This window comes from Ceratosolen solmsi, unplaced genomic scaffold, assembly GCF_000503995.2.
Source record: "Ceratosolen solmsi marchali unplaced genomic scaffold, CerSol_1.0 scaffold35, whole genome shotgun sequence".
NCBI classification, from domain to species: Eukaryota; Metazoa; Arthropoda; class Insecta; order Hymenoptera; family Agaonidae; genus Ceratosolen; species Ceratosolen solmsi.
Window position 1 is genome coordinate 6,877,434 of NW_011948423.1, and position 18,194 is coordinate 6,895,627.

General features: G+C 26.6%; 2 protein-coding genes across 2 annotated transcripts in view; both read left to right on the forward strand.

The window, feature by feature from the left end:
- LOC105362421 (uncharacterized) lies at positions 1-12,868 on the forward strand. Its single transcript, XM_011499862.1, has 12 exons — positions 1-74; positions 3,020-3,168; positions 3,858-3,916; positions 4,357-4,498; positions 4,583-4,747; positions 5,235-5,371; positions 7,693-7,721; positions 8,992-9,140; positions 10,283-10,341; positions 11,329-11,470; positions 11,558-11,722; positions 12,688-12,868. The coding sequence occupies exons 2-12, from the start codon at positions 3,028-3,030 to the stop codon at positions 12,829-12,831; spliced, it is 1,332 nt and encodes a 443-aa protein (XP_011498164.1). The 5' UTR covers positions 1-74; positions 3,020-3,027; the 3' UTR covers positions 12,832-12,868.
- Positions 12,869-13,969: 1,101 nt separating this feature from the next.
- The window catches only part of LOC105362250 (glutathione S-transferase D7-like), a 10,117-nt gene continuing 5,892 nt past the window's right edge, over positions 13,970-18,194 (forward strand). Inside the window, exons 1-5 of the mRNA XM_011499641.1 lie at positions 13,970-14,149; positions 14,239-14,297; positions 14,942-15,086; positions 16,047-16,214; positions 16,714-16,906. Of these exons, the coding sequence (XP_011497943.1) occupies positions 14,015-14,149; positions 14,239-14,297; positions 14,942-15,086; positions 16,047-16,214; positions 16,714-16,857 (651 nt within the window). The 5' untranslated portion in view covers positions 13,970-14,014 and the 3' untranslated portion in view covers positions 16,858-16,906. The remainder of the gene's footprint in view (positions 14,150-14,238; positions 14,298-14,941; positions 15,087-16,046; positions 16,215-16,713; positions 16,907-18,194) is intronic.

Below are 18,194 nucleotides of genomic sequence, written 5' to 3' on the forward strand. Positions count from 1 at the left end.
CGTAAATCGTTCCTTGCCCCCCTCACCCCCGCGGACAAATAGCAGTCTCCTCGCCACAGCTATCCAAAGCAAATGTAAGTAACCATTACATTTCATAATTCGCTATATCGTCCTATATTGGGCGTAGCCGCTTATAGTTCTTTATCTACAGTGCTAATGATTCGGTAAGAGCTCGTGCGAATCTCGCTTGCTTTTATCCTTTATATGTGTAGATTGTTTCGCTTGTTTCATACGCATCAAGACCTTTAAACAAATATGTTTTACAGGCTCCTCTCAATTTCACTCTCGTCTCACCAATGATCTCCATCCACGCCTCTCTATCACTCATTTCCCCTTACTCGCTCCTCCACCCCTCCCACAAAACTACCTCACTCCCGCCCTATGACTCTTTAACACTCTTTTTCATATCATTCAGATCACACAATTATATTTTTAAACTTTAATAAGATAAAAAATAAAAAAAAAACAAATTTCATGCTTGTTTTATGAGTAGTCTAAGGAGAAATTTATCTTCATTAATTAGCGACAAACATTTTAAAACAATTACAAATATCTAATATTTAAATATTAATATATTTAACAAACGGAAATATTTATGCAATAATTGCTGATTTTTTAATAATCATCAAATTGATATTTGAATTTGAATAATTAACAATTAAATATAGTAATTCGATTTCATTAAAAACAACTGATATCGCTATAATATCTCTGAAAAAATAATCAGTAAAAAAAATGCTACTATTTATTGTATCGTGTAAATTATTATTCACTGATTCAAGACAAATTAATTCATTGAATTTAAGTATTAAAATTACATTTGATTAAAAAAAAAAAAAACAAAGAAAAAGTTGTTTGCAATAAAAATTCTATTTTAAATTAATTTACGGTTACATACAGTTACGTACAAATATATTTATATTTACTTGGTAGTATTTATTTTTATGTATTTCTGTTCATGGTGTATAAAAGTACAGAAGATATTTAAACTATGAAATTCAAACACAGAAATATCCAAAAGTATGAAAAAATGATTATACATAAAGTACTGTTTTCATATATTTGAAAATCCCAAATTGTTGAGAATTAGTATGTAATGTAGTTTGCTATGATATATATTATAAAGACAATTATATTTGTCAATAATGAATACTGGTTTTTTCATTTGAAAATATATTATCTAATTGTTTCCAGATTCAGTATGTGTTATCATCCTTCTATTTCTCATAATTTCTGCAATTTCCGACCACTCAACGTTTATTTATACGAGCGAACGATTCGTCGAAAATATCTTATTCGATCTTTAAGCGATTTTCATATTAATGTATGAATATACTCGAATTTGAGAAACTTTCGAAATAAAATCATTGTCGTTAAAGTGAGAAAAGACAATTATCGAATAAGTAAACATGTGAAATGCATAATCATGTAGTCTCCATAGTAACATTAATCCAATTCCGTGTCATAACAAAAATATAACATCGAGAACAGCTTTGGAACTATAAATTTTGAATTATTAGGCCAATAAATCATGTTTCGGAAAATATGAAATACAATTTAAATTAACATTTCCATTATTATAAAATTCAAATATTGACCATAACATAAAAATTCTTGGAAATATTTTGGAATAAAATATTCAATTTATTCGTAACATAAATGATTCTATCATAATATACATAATGAAATACAAAATATTTGGTCATAAACTTTAACGTATTTTACAATTTTAAAGCCACCGGCATTTAACCGTGAAATTATATTACATTTTTAATGCAATATTGTGTCAACTTTTCATATGACAGCTCTTTTCAGACATAATAAAGCAAGATTCAAACGATAATATACTCCGATATCTATTATTGATCAGAAACTTCAGGTGCCGTTAGCACCCAATGCCCGAACTATCAGGCGTTTGCGACAGTCCTCGTGATGTGCTTTTAAGTGCACCGACCGCCAGATCGTAAACCAAGTCGTAGGTGGTTACGCATGCGCACTATGTGAAATGGAGTGACTCGCGACAACGACGACCCCATAAATCCTTGATACATTCCTAGGTAGGCGCCGCTGCGAGACATATACTGCTTGCTGTTCTATTGCGATTGAAAGTTGAATGCGCCACGCGAATCCGTACTCGCTAGCATTTCATCAAGGACACTCGTACGCTTATTACACGCAGCATTATCATTAAAAAATTACGTTTTTAGATTTTAGCTACTGCCACTTCTTTATTTATTTATTTTTTTTTTTTTTTATTCAACCGGCACCAAATGAAAACTTGTCATACACTTTGAATTGTACTGCTGAACGTTTCGTGCTGAAAAATTGCTAATAAAGAGTTGGAGTTGGACTAATGTAATTTAAAAACATTAAGCCGTTGAAACAAATAATTGTAAAGTAAATTCTAAATTACAAAATCGATGTGATGAGAGGAATGTATTTAATGCTTACGCAAATCGAAAGTGCATTAACCGCTCCCATATCCGAATGGTTACGTCAGAACCACTTCCCCGTACTTGCGTGAGATACAAAAAAAAAAAAAGAACTTCATTTCCTGACTTTCGTCATTTATTGGTTATAGATTTTAATTCCTTCATCGATCACACTACATATTAATAAGTTTCATATTAAGGCAATAAAACGTAGGTGGACCAATAAAGATTTTTTTTTACGCACATATCAATAAGCGGATCGAATTTACTTAATTATATTAATTATTATGTATAAAATTACAAACTAAAGCTATTCAGAAAATTACATCAATTGGGTTTAACTTGACTTTATGCATTTATGAAATTCGGTATTCGTATATATTTACAAAATTATATATCAAAAGGTTTTTTTGTACTAGCATGGTAAAAGCCATTATAAAAATAATTATAAAACTGTTCTTAAATATAAAGACTTTTATAATTTAAACAACGAGAGCTCTAATTTGGTATGGTACATTTTAGCTTAAATGCAAGATATTTTTTTTTTCAAAACATCGTTCATTATGGCCAATAATTTTTTGCTTCAGAATTGAAAATGTCCATTGATTTGTATTACGTTCCCGGAAGTGGACCATGTCGTTCGGTTCGTTTGGTTGCTGCCGCAGTTGGCGTCGATCTCAACCTGAAATTGACCAATCTAATGGCCAAAGAGCAACTGAAGCCGGAATTCCTCAAGGCAAGTACAGTACAGTGTATTATTTCAACAATTGTGCATTCAATTAACACATTCATGGAACTCGTCGTTTTGGAATTCTTCTGTCATGTTGCATACGTATAAAGTATACTTTTTATATAATAGCTGTAATAATACCTCTTATGTGTGTCATGGTTGGATTAATAATTAAAATAACTTGAAGAGGCTTTTGTATTTTTTTATTTTTTTGTTTTCAGCTACAGTGTTGAACGTAATAGAATCATGTTCTTGTGCGTTTATCATTTTTGCCATCGAATTTTTGCTTCATTGCTGCGATAAATTAAAACGCAATGATATTATGTATAGATCGTCCATAAATATATAGCTGCATTTATCATAAATATGCATAAAGTATATATAATTCGAAAGATTTGAACAGTGCATGCAACGTCAAGCACGAATACGCTGGAAACTTTTTTATGCACCGATGTTATTGAAGACTGGCGATCGATTCGTAACAAAAAATCGAATATCCAATCAATACTGAAATACAACGTGTACAATACGGAGAAAAAAAATAAATAAGCCGCATAAAATTGAGGCTAGAAAGAAGAAAATGACTCTGCACATTCTCAAACTGACCTTCTATTTGATTATGTTACTATCGCTCATCAACTCGCTTATGCGTCATAGATATTACCTAACGAGACATGTTTATTTCGTTCTTACAGATGAACCCGCAACACACCGTACCTACCTTGGACGATAATGGCTTTTACCTATGGGAAAGGTAATGTACTATATCCTCGTGGCTTTAACAATTATATCTAAATACGTATTTCAAATACAAGATTCTTATAATTGGGATGAAAAATGAGAATGATCCACTGTCGCAAGACTGAACATTGTTAAAATATTGTGAAATACGTAGGGACGATTCTTATTAAACAACATATAGTATATTGGTATAGTACCACTTAAAAAAGAGAATTAAATTAAAATATTATTTATAATTTGATCAATTTACAAAAGTAAAATCCAATTAAATACGATGCTTTCACATTAATTAAACAGCATTATTTATAAATTTAAGCTAAACTGCTATTTTCAATTACATTATAGGGAAAATGTAGCTGACATGTTTTTAAGTAGCTAGGGAATAATTTAAAAAATTTTATTTCTATATTATTTAATGTAAAAATTAATAATAGAAACAATTTATCGTTCCAGTCGAGCCATTTGTATGTACTTAGTCGAGAAGTATGGTAAAGATGATTCCCTTTACCCGAAGGATCCAAACCAGCGTGCACTTATAAATCAACGCTTATATTTTGATATGGGAACATTATATGAAGCATTCGCTCAGAATTATGTGAGTAATATTTATAATGATACTATAGAAAAAATACTTTCCAACTTATTGAAAGTATGTAAATTTAATAAAAATATTCGTCAGTACCCACAACTTTTCGCTGGAGCACCCGAGGATCCAGAGAAAGTTAGTAAAATACACGAGGCCTTGGAATATCTAGAGAAATTCCTTGAGAATCAGAATTACACCGCTGGAGATAATCTTACTCTTGCCGATCTTGTACTCGCAGTTTCAGTCTCTAACTTTGAGGTACCATAATATATATAACGTTTTATAAAAATGTATTATAAAATTACAACAAAAATATTTGCTTTTTATCTGTTATATATAAAAAAATATATTTGCATTTTCGAGTTTATATTTTATTAACATATAATTTGAAAAATAATAAAGAATATTACTTTCATTTATATACTCTCTCTCTCTCTCTTTCTTTCTCTCTCTCTCTCTCTCTCTCTCTCTCTCTCTCTCTGTGTTAGTGTATATACTTGTTTGAATTAATTTTACATAAAAGTAAAATTTACACATTGTCTATTGAGATTATGCATTGAATTTATTAATACATAATTACAATAAAAATTTAATAAATAAAATTAATATCGTTTTAATTATATCATTGTAAATAACTGTATGTTTGATCGTAAAAAATTTATTATACTAGTATTATTTATCTTAATAAGTCATGATGACATTCAGCATCTTAAAAATCTAAATTGTAAATCGTAAATTTTTTCAGGTTGTCGACTTTGACATAAGTAAATATAAGAATACATCCGCTTGGATGGCAAGGATAAAATCTGAGGCACCAAAGTACGAAGAAATTAATGGAGAAGGCTTAAGGGCATTTAAAGAATTAATTGATAAATTAAAGAAGTGAAGGATTCACAGCTAAATGTTATTATTACTTGCTCAGATACTTATTTATTAAATTTATAACACCGTATTATAATTGTTAAAGAAATTTTATTATTTTTTATTCAAAATTTTGCACGATAAATAAAAATAATGTTTAAAAAAAAAATTTTTTTTATTATTATTTATTGTTACATATATCTAATTCGATAAAACGAAAAATGAAGAAGTTATTATTTAATATCCAATATTAATAAATAGGGATTTAAGAAATTTTTTACATGTGTATACATGACACTAACATTGCATATATATGGGTGTGGGTGTATGTATATATGTGAATTAGTATAAAGAAGGAGCTTACATTTTCACAATCATAAACAAATACAAATAAAGTACGGTACAAACTGTCAGGAAAAGTTATTTATAACAGACTATCTAATAATTATAGTGTTATTAAAGTATTTATAATAAAATTTTATTTATTAAATATCTGTATGATAAAAATATTAAACTTATTTTAACTTCGTAAGAATAAACACAACAAAATAATTTATTAATAATTGATTCTAAAAATATGTATCTACGTATAGATAATATCTTGGATACAATATTTGTTTAGATACCTAAGCTTATATTTTATTATATTAAATAATAAAAAAAAAAATTATTTTTAACGAATATTTAATAGAATTTACTTATATAATCATATAAGGCTATCATCAAAACATACGCAAAATCTGTTAGTTTATATATACATACAGTCCATTTCCACCAATTTGATTACTTCTTTATATAAATACATAATGCTCTTCACCATACATACATATATATATATATATATATATATATCATATATCATTTATCAAATAAATCAAACTATTATTCTCACATTTAATAAAAACAATAAAACTGAGCTTGTTATTAAATACCCACGATTTCTCAGTTTCTTGTAATCTCAAACTGATAACATTTGATAAAAAATTAAAATATAGCCAAATCAGGAATGAAAAATCTTATGATCTATTCGATGTAATACTTTCATTATTAAACTATCAATGATATATTTATTATATACATGCAATTTTCGAACTCTCATGATACTTGTCTGCATATTCATTCACAAATTGCATAAGTTCAACGATTTTGCAAACAAGAAAAATTTACCGTTAAGTCTTCAAAAGCCTCTGATGTTTGTATGACAATCTATCGCACATGATATTTTATTATAGGGAATATATTTTATTTTATATGTACATATAAAATAAAATCGTTTTAGAATAGTAAGCGAATTTTAATATAAGTATTTCAAATACACTAAAATGTATTGATGAAACAAAATAAGCGAACGACATCTAAAATATAAAAAATAGTTAAAAATAATTACGAAGAAAAAACCCGTTAAGGTAGAGCACTTTTTTTACGAACTTCTATATGTTTTCCACGGCAAAAATTTTTCATTAATTATTTATTTACTTGCATTATCAAATATAAAGACTTCCTTAAAGTATAATAAAATTCTCTCATTCTTTTTATAAAAATATGTTATTTGTTATAAAATAAAAAATATAAAAAATTTTATTATAGTTTATTGTTAAAAACTGATTAAAATTAAAAGATGGTATATCATTTAGGAATTGAATATAAAAAATCAAAAATTTATAATGCAGTGTATTTAATAATTACAAAAATTTTGAAAAATAATTTAATCTTATTTAAAATACTTGAATTAATTGAGTGATAATCATGTATAAGTGTAAATACGTAATACAAAGCATTTGTTAAAAATTTATTGTATAATTAATATAATGTAAAATTAATGTATACTCTATTTGAGCATATTTATCAAATATGTTATTCAAATCACAGTTTGAGAATGGATTTTTTTTTTAAATATATAATATCAATATATTAAATGGTAGGAGATAAATCGTATAATTAGTTGTGTATTAAAATAGATAATGATTGTACTGATCAAGAATGTGACACTGAAACTTGGAATTATATATAATAGTGGGAATAGTACAACGACATGCAATATACGATCACCGGAATCAAATTTTATAAAGAAAATGTCTGCTCTCGACTAATTAATTTCTATAATAATAATAATAACCCAATGAAATATAATGTGCAAAAATATATTACTATATACATAAATAATATTAAGCCATAAAGTATTGACCAAAATAAATTATAAATATTCAACAAATCATATAGTGAATCAACTGAAAGGAATTATTAAGTTCTGAAGAAGAAAAAAAGTTGAATATAAATTTCAAAAGCCAAAAAAAATTTCTCAAATTTACTTAAAATAATCTAAACTTGAATTTAAATTTTAGCCTTAGGAAAACAATGAATGGTCATGATAGTATTGAATATTGAATTAAACAATGATACAAAGAATAAAAATTAAATTAGTTTGTTAAATTTCATATTGGATATTCCTTATGAATCGAAAATAATAGAAAATTTATCTTACATTATAATGATATTCAAATTTTATTATTTAGAATCGATTTGATTTGATAAACGTCCATTTAATAATATTTGTAAGTTTCATCTTTCTTCTTATCATCACTTCATCATCTCAATCAGCTGAATATAAAAAAAATTATATTCTTTTGACAAATACGATATGTTGAAGAATGTGTACTAAAGTAGCTGCAAGGTTATCATTTCCATTGGAGTTTATAACCTACTCTTGTCCAACTCGTAGTGCCAGACAGTCGGTGACTTTTAAAGTGTGAGCATCTTAAATTTAGTAAATTTCCAATAATTTGATTTTATAATATATTCGAATAAAAATTATTTCAACAATTAAAGTGGTGAATTTTACATTTTAAAAGTGATTATAATGATTATATTAATTCATTGATAATATTTTTGTCAATGCTTTTTAGTATGTCTATAATTAATAATTATTTGACTCTCTATAGTGAGAAAAATTGTATATACATATTTACACATTAAATATTAATAAGAATTAAATTTAATAGTAATGAGATCTGTTTATTATCTCATCTTACAGGCGCCCAAAAAACTTATGTCCAATTTCAAATTACATTTAACTTTTGTGCCGAAAATGATAAATAATATCCAATAACCAATTAACTGTAATATAACATATTTATGATAAGTAGTAATAATAATCAGTATAATAATTTATAGAAATCAAGTAAATTATTTAATAAGAATTCTTATAATCACGTCTATAAGATGCATGTATGCTTCTTATAGGCTGAGTATTTGTATTTTACAATAATTATGTATCTTTATAAACGTTGAAAGCACTTTGAATATTTTCTGGAACTTTATAATTAATTTAATCAAAGTTGAAATTTTGTAAGATGGTATTGATGAATTGACTAGAGTTGAGAGAGCGTATTTATTACTTTTCTTATATTTTTCAATTTTCGATATCAACATCACTATAAATATCCATATCTTCTTTAATTTCATAAAATTTATGTTATAATTAGTCTTTATAATTTAATTTGAATTTAAAATACTTGAAACTACGATCGTGAATTCTTGCATTGTAACATTCACGTTGAAAATCAAATATGACAAATAATTAAATGATATTTTATATTAATAGTTTAATACGCCTCGATAGATAATTTTTCTCTGTCATTTAGACTTGAAAATGGTAGTTACATTATACCAAATTCCTGCAAGTGGACCATGTCGTGCTGTTCGTTTGGTCGCAGCTTCTATTGGAGTTAATCTTGAACTTAAAGTTACCAATCTACTAGCAAAAGATCATTACAAGCCAGAATTCGTTAAGGTAAAACTACAATATAAAATTATAGAAATACATGTTTATTTATTATCTTGTTAAAGTAAAAAGTAAAATTTATATTTATTATGCTGAGGATAATAAAAGTTTTTTTCATTGGCATCTAACATACATTACATGGTTACAATAAAATTTATTATAATATTTATTAAATTTTCAAAGTTTGGAAACCTTTTTACAATAAAAGCCACTAACGCCAACTTAATGTATATCTGTTAAAAAAGATGTTTATTGATATTGCCTAGAAATTATGCATTTTGTCAAAACACGCAAACACAGTCGAAATATTAATATTATATTTTTATCATTGTTTATTCTATTTTGTTGTTTTTAAAAATATTAGGGAAATTGGCTGTAATATGTTATATGTTATACTATAAATTAAATGTATTAATGTACATTAAATGTACAACTAGTACGGCAGCAAAATACAATAATAAATATGAAATCCTGTAATCACATAACATAGCTATTATATAACTATTATAAAACTGTAATTGATAATTAACTTTAATTTTCTTTAGTGGATTTAATTTTTTAATTAAAATTATTACAATAAGATTTTCATTATTATATTTTTATAATTAAATTGTTTTAATAATGAACAATACATAGTAATAAATAATAATTTTTAATTACCAATTTAATAATACACAATCGATTTTTTCAAAAGAAATAGTACTACTATAATACTATTATATTTAAATGGTACTTGCAATAATTAATACAGATTTAATTAATATAGCACTTATAGAATTAAAGTAATATCATTATTTAATTTGGTTTATATACAAAATTTATATTTAAAACAATTATTTAAAGCCATCTTATCTTGTACGTTTAAAAAGTTTCATAAGATACGTAAATATACATTATATGTTCTATATTATTGCTGGTAATCGTCAATCGATATATTATTATGGACAGAGCAAATCAATACGCATATTGCTTTGTCTAAATAGAGTGTCAAAAAATCAAACAATTCATTGAATTTACAGGAAGTTGTAAGGCTTCAAAATATTTGTAGATTTACTAAAGCCATTTAGTAATGTGGCCTTGAAGTGCCCCTCCCATTTCATCATCTCCCAAGGACATGCAAAAACTTACAAATAAGTGTCCTATGTTTACAGATGAATCCTCAACACACTGTACCTACTATGGATGATAACGGATTTTATCTATGGGAAAGGTAATATAGCATTTCTTATATAAAAATTTAAATACGGTTGTTTATATAATTGCTAGATATTAAACTAGTTATTATTCCATTAAAACACTAGATGAGTAAGAAAATTTTTCATGAGCTTTACATCATTGAACAATAATAACTAAAAGCTATAATTTAAGAAATTATGTTCAAGGATATCCATTACCACTTTGAATATTCTAAGAATCAATCTACTTGATATATATATATATATATATATATATATATATATAATATAATAAACACTTTATTATGGTTCATTTATTTACAATATTAAGCCTGTATAATTTGAAAAAGTATTTTGGTAATTATAGGATTATTATTTCAGTAATATGAAGAATAATTTTTATTCTCTTGAAGAACTTTGTATTTTAAATTCGGCATTTAACTATTATTTAATTATTATTTAATTAGTAAAGGACAAAATAAAATAAAATTGTAAGTGTCATTGAAAGGAAATTTTCCTCTTTATAATAGCTGCATATATTGTGTATTTTTATCTTATTAGTATTACGACAATTATTATTTAGTATATTTAATATTAATTATTTATATAATAACTAAGCATAACAGTACTTTTTAGAGACTATAAGTTTTCATTACATTCTTATTATATCTGATTCTATTCAATATTATTCGTTATAAAACGTCTCATATATTATTCGAGATAATTAATAAAAAATAAAAATAATAATAATAATAATAATAATAATAATAATATATTGAAATAGACTCATTATTGAAAAATTATAAAAGTGGTTTTTATTAATATGAAAATTAAAATGATGACAAATTATGGGCTAACTTGGTTTTTATTTGGAACAAATCACTTTGTACAAACGGTTTCAATATATACAACTATCCCATAAAATTATTTTTAACAAAGAAAAAAACGAGTGTTTCCTTATAACAAAAATAATTAATCTTAAACTACATGGCGCATGTAACATTAAAGTGATTATCTGTTAGCCGGGCCATCTGTACATACTTGATTGAAAAATATGCTAAAAATGATTCACTGTATCCAAAGAATCCAAAACAACGCGCAATTGTAAATCAACGTCTATACTTTGACTTCGGAACCTTATATCAACCTTTTGTCGATTATTATGTAAGTATTTATTAAAACAAAAGAACAAAAAAAAAAAAAAAAATATACATAAAATATGTATATAAATTAACAATTACTGTTATTTAGATACTGCCCTTACTACTTGGGAAAAAAGCAGATGAAACGAAGGTTCAGCAAATGGAACAGGCGTTTAAATATCTCGATCTATTTCTTGACAATGAGAACTACGTAGCTGGAAAAAGTATCACAGTAGCTGACATTGTTATACTTACTTCTGTTTCTAACTATACGGTAAATTAGTTTTAACGCAAAATATCATTTAAAAAGCGATAAATAAAGCAAGATATGAAAAATTCAACTGATCTAATATCGACTTGAAATATTGAGTTTCTCAAGTGTTTAAGTAAGGCATTAGAAATAAATAATATACTTTACTGGGCACTTACGCCGATCACTTTCATATCTCAAAAATATTTTATGTATTTTAGTTAACTCGAATTGCTTCTATATGAGATACTTGCATATATTTATATAACGGGTGCCAATATGTAGGCGCGACGGCTTCCGCATCTGTTTTTGTAACGTGTCCCTCTGTTGAATTAGTAAGATCATTGAAAATTTCACTCAAAGGCACTTTTTTTTTTTTTTTTTTTTTTTTTAACAAAGCCCTCGACTTGCCCTTGTCATAATTCATATAGCCGCTGCTTTAAATATTTGCGCTCTTACGATGTGTCATTATTTTATGTAAACGTTGATCGAGCGTCGCGAGCTTTTAAACATTGACACGATCCTGTTCATCCGTAGTTGCCTAATGCTCATATCAATTTATATATTAAAAGCAGATTGATTAGTCTTATCTTAAATAACATTTAAGTATTAGAATTTAAAAAATCTTGATAGAGTGATATTATAAATTATATAAATTTTCTGATTATCAATACTTATAGTATAGATGAAAATATGTACAATAAGTCACATAAAATGTGGATATTAGGGCATAAAATTATACTTTAGACAATTATTGAGAAAAGATACACATAAAAAAATTAAAGTTTCAAGTATATATCTAATCTTTTCGATTCCTTCAATAAACAGAACGGGGCTAATAATAAAAATTTAAATACTCAAAATATTAAAATATTCAAATACTCAATATATTTATTTTTCAAATACTTAATATATTTAAATACTCAAAAATTTAATAATCAAAATTCATAATATTTACTTCTTTTAAAATAAAAATAAATTATTTTCAGATATTTGACTATGACATGAGTAAATACCCGAATGTTACAAGATGGTTCGAAAAACTACAATCTGAAGTTCCTAAATATAAAGAAATCAATGAAAGTGGATTAAAAGAATACAAAGCTTTTGTACAGTTTTTAAAGAATAAGTAAAATTTTACGCATTAATAAGATTAATGTCTTATATTAATTAATTGTTATAACAAATGTTTTGTAAAAATATACTTATTTTGGTATCTCGTAATTAATATTGTATACTTTAATGTAATATTAATTGCATATGTTAAATTAAAAATATAATAATAATAATAAGGAGAAAAAGAATAACAAGAAGAAATTATTAAATGCTAACTCTAATATTATTGGTAATTATAATTAAAAAGGTAAGTTATGTTAATTGTAATAATAATTTGAAAAATATTTAAAGTTTTTTATTCAAAATTTTAAAAATGAATCTAGTAAAGTAATAATTTTGTTAATAATTCAATTATAAAATTAGGGAACTAAAACGTGTGTATGAGAATTTTTAATTCATGATGAAATTTATAGTGTACTTATTAATTTAATAATATCTATATCCGTAAGTGACAAATAATTATAATCTATATTTGAAAAATTCTGTCAACAAATATTTGTCAATAATCTGAGCTATATCATAGTACAAAAATGTAATAAGTTTTAATATAGATATATATATATGTGTGTGTGTGTGTGTGTGTGTGTGTGTGTGTGTGTGTGTGTGTGTGTGTGTGTGTGTGTGTGTACATAATAATTTTAATCGATTTTTAATATCAATATATACTAATTAGAATTAATCGATTTCTTTAAATCGAAACATATTTTTATAGATTTTATTTTGATTTACAAAAATGTTAAGAAACTAAATTTATAATTATAATATCAATTTTTAGTATGTTATAATTTATTGTAATATAACAAAATCTGTATTTTATAAAATTTCAAACAATTTATTTTCAATATTCAATTCTGGAATTAAGAATATGAATTATTCCATGACCTATATTATACTTGAATTAAAGAACTAAGGTATAGAATATACATCTCTCTCTCTCTCTCTCTCTCTCTCTCTCTCTCTCTCTCTCTCTCTCTCTTTCTCTCTATGTATGTACATAAATATGAAAAATACCTGACTCTGATCCATGCTATAGACTAATGCATGACATTGAAAAGTATTGACTATTACAAATCAACTGTAAAGGCAAAAAAGTAAGAGTCGTCAGTACATCGCAGTCCTTTCTTGACAACAGTATATTATAAAATAAACTGATTATTCGTCTAAGATTAATCATAATTAATAATTCATTCAGTTAATATAATGGAATTATACTATAATCAGTTTAGCCCACCAAGTCGCGCTGTTAGAATGACCGCAGAATATCTTGGCCTCTCGTTAAAACTCAATTGCATCGATACTTTAAAAGGCGAACAGTTAACTCAGGAATTCGAAACGGTACTCTCATTTAACAAATTTTTTCACTTACAATAAATCACGTTCATAGCAATGTCAAATATATATTTCAAACATCGTAATTATTTTAGATAAACTCTGCTAAGAAAATACCAATTCTTGTGGATGGGGATCTTAAACTTGCCGAAAGGTTAGTACTGTTTGTCATTACTAATCGATATAATAGAAACTGTTCTTACCATCATAGGATATCAGTAGTTTTACTGTAAAGCAGAGATGGCATAAGCTTAAGGCATAACGACGCACTTTACGCATATCCTAAAGAATTGCATTTAAATTAATAACACGCAATTTTGCATATTTCTTTTGAGCAATAATAATAATAATAATAATAATAATAATAATAATAATAATAATAATAATAATAATAATAATAATAATAATAATAATAATAATAATGATGATGATGATGATGATGATGATGATGATAATAATAATAATAACAATAATTACCAAAGACTTATTGAAATAAGCCTAAGCGAGAAATAAGTTTTATTTTCATTCTTTTTTTCATACATTCCTTTAAAGAAGACAAGATTTTCAAGCATTTCACGCAATCGGACAATACAGCTCAATTGTTAATGATGGGATTAGTAATCATCCGGCGTACTTGCATAAGTTCCGAGTTATTATCTTTATTCATTTTTTTCTTTTCTTGCTTAAATAAGAGCACGCACGCGAATACAAGAACTAATTAAAGTGTCACATTTTTACATGACGGTGAAACGGTTTTGTAATATTAATAACCACAATAATGATTCTGCTTTATTACAGCCGAGCGATAATGATTTACTTGGTGGACAAGTACGGGAAAAATAATTCGAGGATTCTTCCGTCAGATCCTTGTGGACGTGCACTCGTCAATCTCGCGCTCCATTTCGATATTGGCAAACTCTTCAGAAGCATAGAACAATATTACGTATGACTACTATTTCATCTAACAAGCTAACCGAATTAATTGCTCGCTATGACGCATAATAATTTCGAAAATCTCTGAACTTTTATTTTTTGAGAACGCAATTTTCCGAAAGTGCGTATCATTAGTTCTGTTACATAATATTGCAGGATTCAGTTGCTTTTTTTTTAATTTTTACAAATGCTATGGGACTTATTGAATCGAATATCAGGAGTTCTCTTTATTATTAATCGAATAAATTGATTATAAAGCATTTGATTGAAAAGATAAATAAAATTTACAAGGGACTTTATTAATAAGATGATTGATAAAAAAATAATTGTAGTAATCAGACGCTTAGCAATAATTTTAATTTTTACTTTTTATTGAGCACTTTAAATAAATATTAATTTTTTTTATAATTTGTCAGTAATATAAGTTATTACAAAATTCAAAAAATGTGTAAACAATTGAGAAATTATATCATCAGGAAATTATCATGTTATAGATGATAATATATATTTGTAGTACAACGGTTTAAAAAGTGGGCATAAAATAAAATTTCAAATACTTCAATTTATTTAACAAATTGTAAAAACAACGTTATATTTATTATTTTCGCAAACTTATAATTATGATAGAATTTGACACAATAAACATGTACTAAATATCAATAAATCTAATTCATTGAAAAGTCAAATACCCTATTTAGCTAGTTGTTTGCCCAATTAAAGATTCTTAATAATTTGTTTTATATATTAAAACTAAGGGAATGATGAAGTATTTAAATTCTAAAAACAAAAATAATTCTCAGTTATAAAGATTTATCCTACAGTTTATTGTCCATTTCCCGTATTAAGATTTTCTTCATTATAATGTAGTGATAAGTCACACCTGTTATGTTACATTGTGTGTCGCATTCCTGAGTTTAAACCGACAAACGTAAAAAGCTTTCTTCTTTTTTTTGTCTTTCAAAAATTGCAGTTCCCGATAATATTTAAGCTAGAAGAAACGCCTTCAGCCGAGAGATACGAGAAATTGAAGGAGGCTTTTGGAATTCTAGACAGAATGGTCGAAAGCCAGGATTACGTGGCAGGTCGGAATTTGACCATAGCTGACATCTCGATAATAACTACGGTGACAACCGCCGAGGTAACAATCGCGATTATACGGTGCACGCAGGCTAATCCAAAGAAAATACGAATTTTTAGTAATCCTTGTGCAAATCATTACCGTCTCGAATAGCCTGAATCTATTGGCATGTTAATGTTAAGGACACTGTAATGCTAGCGAGGCTTTAAAACAAACTCACAACAAATCCATTTTTTAACTAAGAAACCATAAAAATTTCATATCTATTCTTATTAATTTGAATGATGGAGGATTGCCGTGATTTTTTTAAAAGATAGTTACATTTAAAAAAATACTCGAAATTTAAAAAAAAAAAAAAATCTATTTCATTTATTTACAAATCCTTTAAATCCTACGATTATTAATGTGATATTTGTTTTCGTCAAAATTAATACTCTATGCAATTATTTTAAATTAAGAATCATGCAAATTAATTAACAAAAAAAGTATTTGATTAATGTTTATTGGATGGAGACTCAAATATTTCATTGATGATTACAAATGAACTTTCTCGCAACAGGCTTTTGGCTTCAATATTATTAAATACAAAAACGTGATGAAGTGGATCGATCGAGTCAAAGTGGCCATACCAGGATACAAGAAGATCAATGTCGAAGGTATTGAAATGTTAAAGAAAAGACTATCGGGGCAGATGGAAAACTGATGGTGGCAGTACGATTGCCACCCCCTTGGATGCATACTCGGAAAGCGAAGTGATTTACACTTATTTGATAATGTCATTAGAAGCAGAAAGAGATTTTACCGTAAAAAATTTTCGAGATAATTCGTTTCAAAGCACGGAGAGGAATAGAAAACTCTTATTGTTATATAATTGAGAAATTTTTATTGCACATTATTCTAATTTATTGATGAGTTTAATTAACACGTAGTATGTCGTTAAGAATATCTTTAGATAGTTGAAGGAAAAGTACGCTAAACTTTAAAATAATCGTATTAAATTCCATTTGAGTTTAAACATTATTTATAGATGCTTAATTTCTTTCTGATAGTAATATATTCTATTTTATTATTCTTTTAATTATTATAAATAAATTAATAAGATAAATGCAACTGATGGTATCACTGTAGTACGATTAAAATGCAAAATCATGATTTTAGACTTAGATGATAAATAAACCAACGTTGAATAATCGTATGTAATATGATTTATGTGACTTGCATGTAGGTATTACAAGATGATCACATAATTAGGCACAAATATTAAGTAATTGGAATTATTACGCTTGAATAATAAACATTTTTCTCGTAATTAAATCATCGAAGCAATTCATCGAATTGTTTTTTATTTTATTATAATAGTAATTCTTATTGCTAATGCACGTTAACTAGACGATTAAATAAGATAGGAAATAAATATTATGAGTAAGAAAATAATGAGCTACAAATAAAACATTGTTCAATAATATTGAACACCAAATAACCTTTAACCAATTAAAATGAAACACTCGTGGGTGTTAATTATCGACAAAGCACGACTTTAAAAATTCTCAGCTAAAGAGGTACACATTGAATTTTTCATATTTGATGTAAAAATAACATGATGCTCAAGTGCTGTGGCGATACTGTGGCGAGCAAATTCAATGCGGGCAGAATAATTAATTAGAAACAGCCGGGAGCGTCTACTATAATCGGAAGGGCATGTGGACGTTTAACGGCAAATGAAAATGTGAGGAATAGTAAGAAGGAATTTTCACATATTGGGTAAACGTACATCGACCGGCTTCGACGCATCCATTTCTTCAAGAAAGAGGGAAAAAAGAAGAAGCAACGAAGAGTCCGACTGGCAAGGTACTGTCCATCCCGTATAGATGATCGAGCCTCGATATTGAGCCCCGACACAACATAGTCGCCGTTGATTCTCCGGGGCTGCAAGTGAATTGAGAGGAGCGAATGAGTCGGGGGGTCGGACTGCTTTTTCGGTTGGCCAACGTCGCGTCGGCTTATGAAGCGGTAAGAGGCGTGTCGCGTTTTAAGAGGACT

What these genes read in the sequence shown, in the direction of transcription:
- LOC105362421 (XM_011499862.1), top strand. Translation starts at nt 3,028, where the DNA reads ATGTCCATTGATTTGTATTACGTTCCCGGAAGTGGACCATGTCGTTCG. An exon ending in TTAATTGATAAATTAAAGAA is followed by an intron (nt 5,372 to 7,692) that starts GTGAAGGATTCA and finishes TTTAAATTTTAG; the next exon opens with CCTTAGGAAAACAATGAATG. An exon ending in GGATTTTATCTATGGGAAAG is followed by an intron (nt 10,342 to 11,328) that starts GTAATATAGCAT and finishes ATTATCTGTTAG; the next exon opens with CCGGGCCATCTGTACATACT.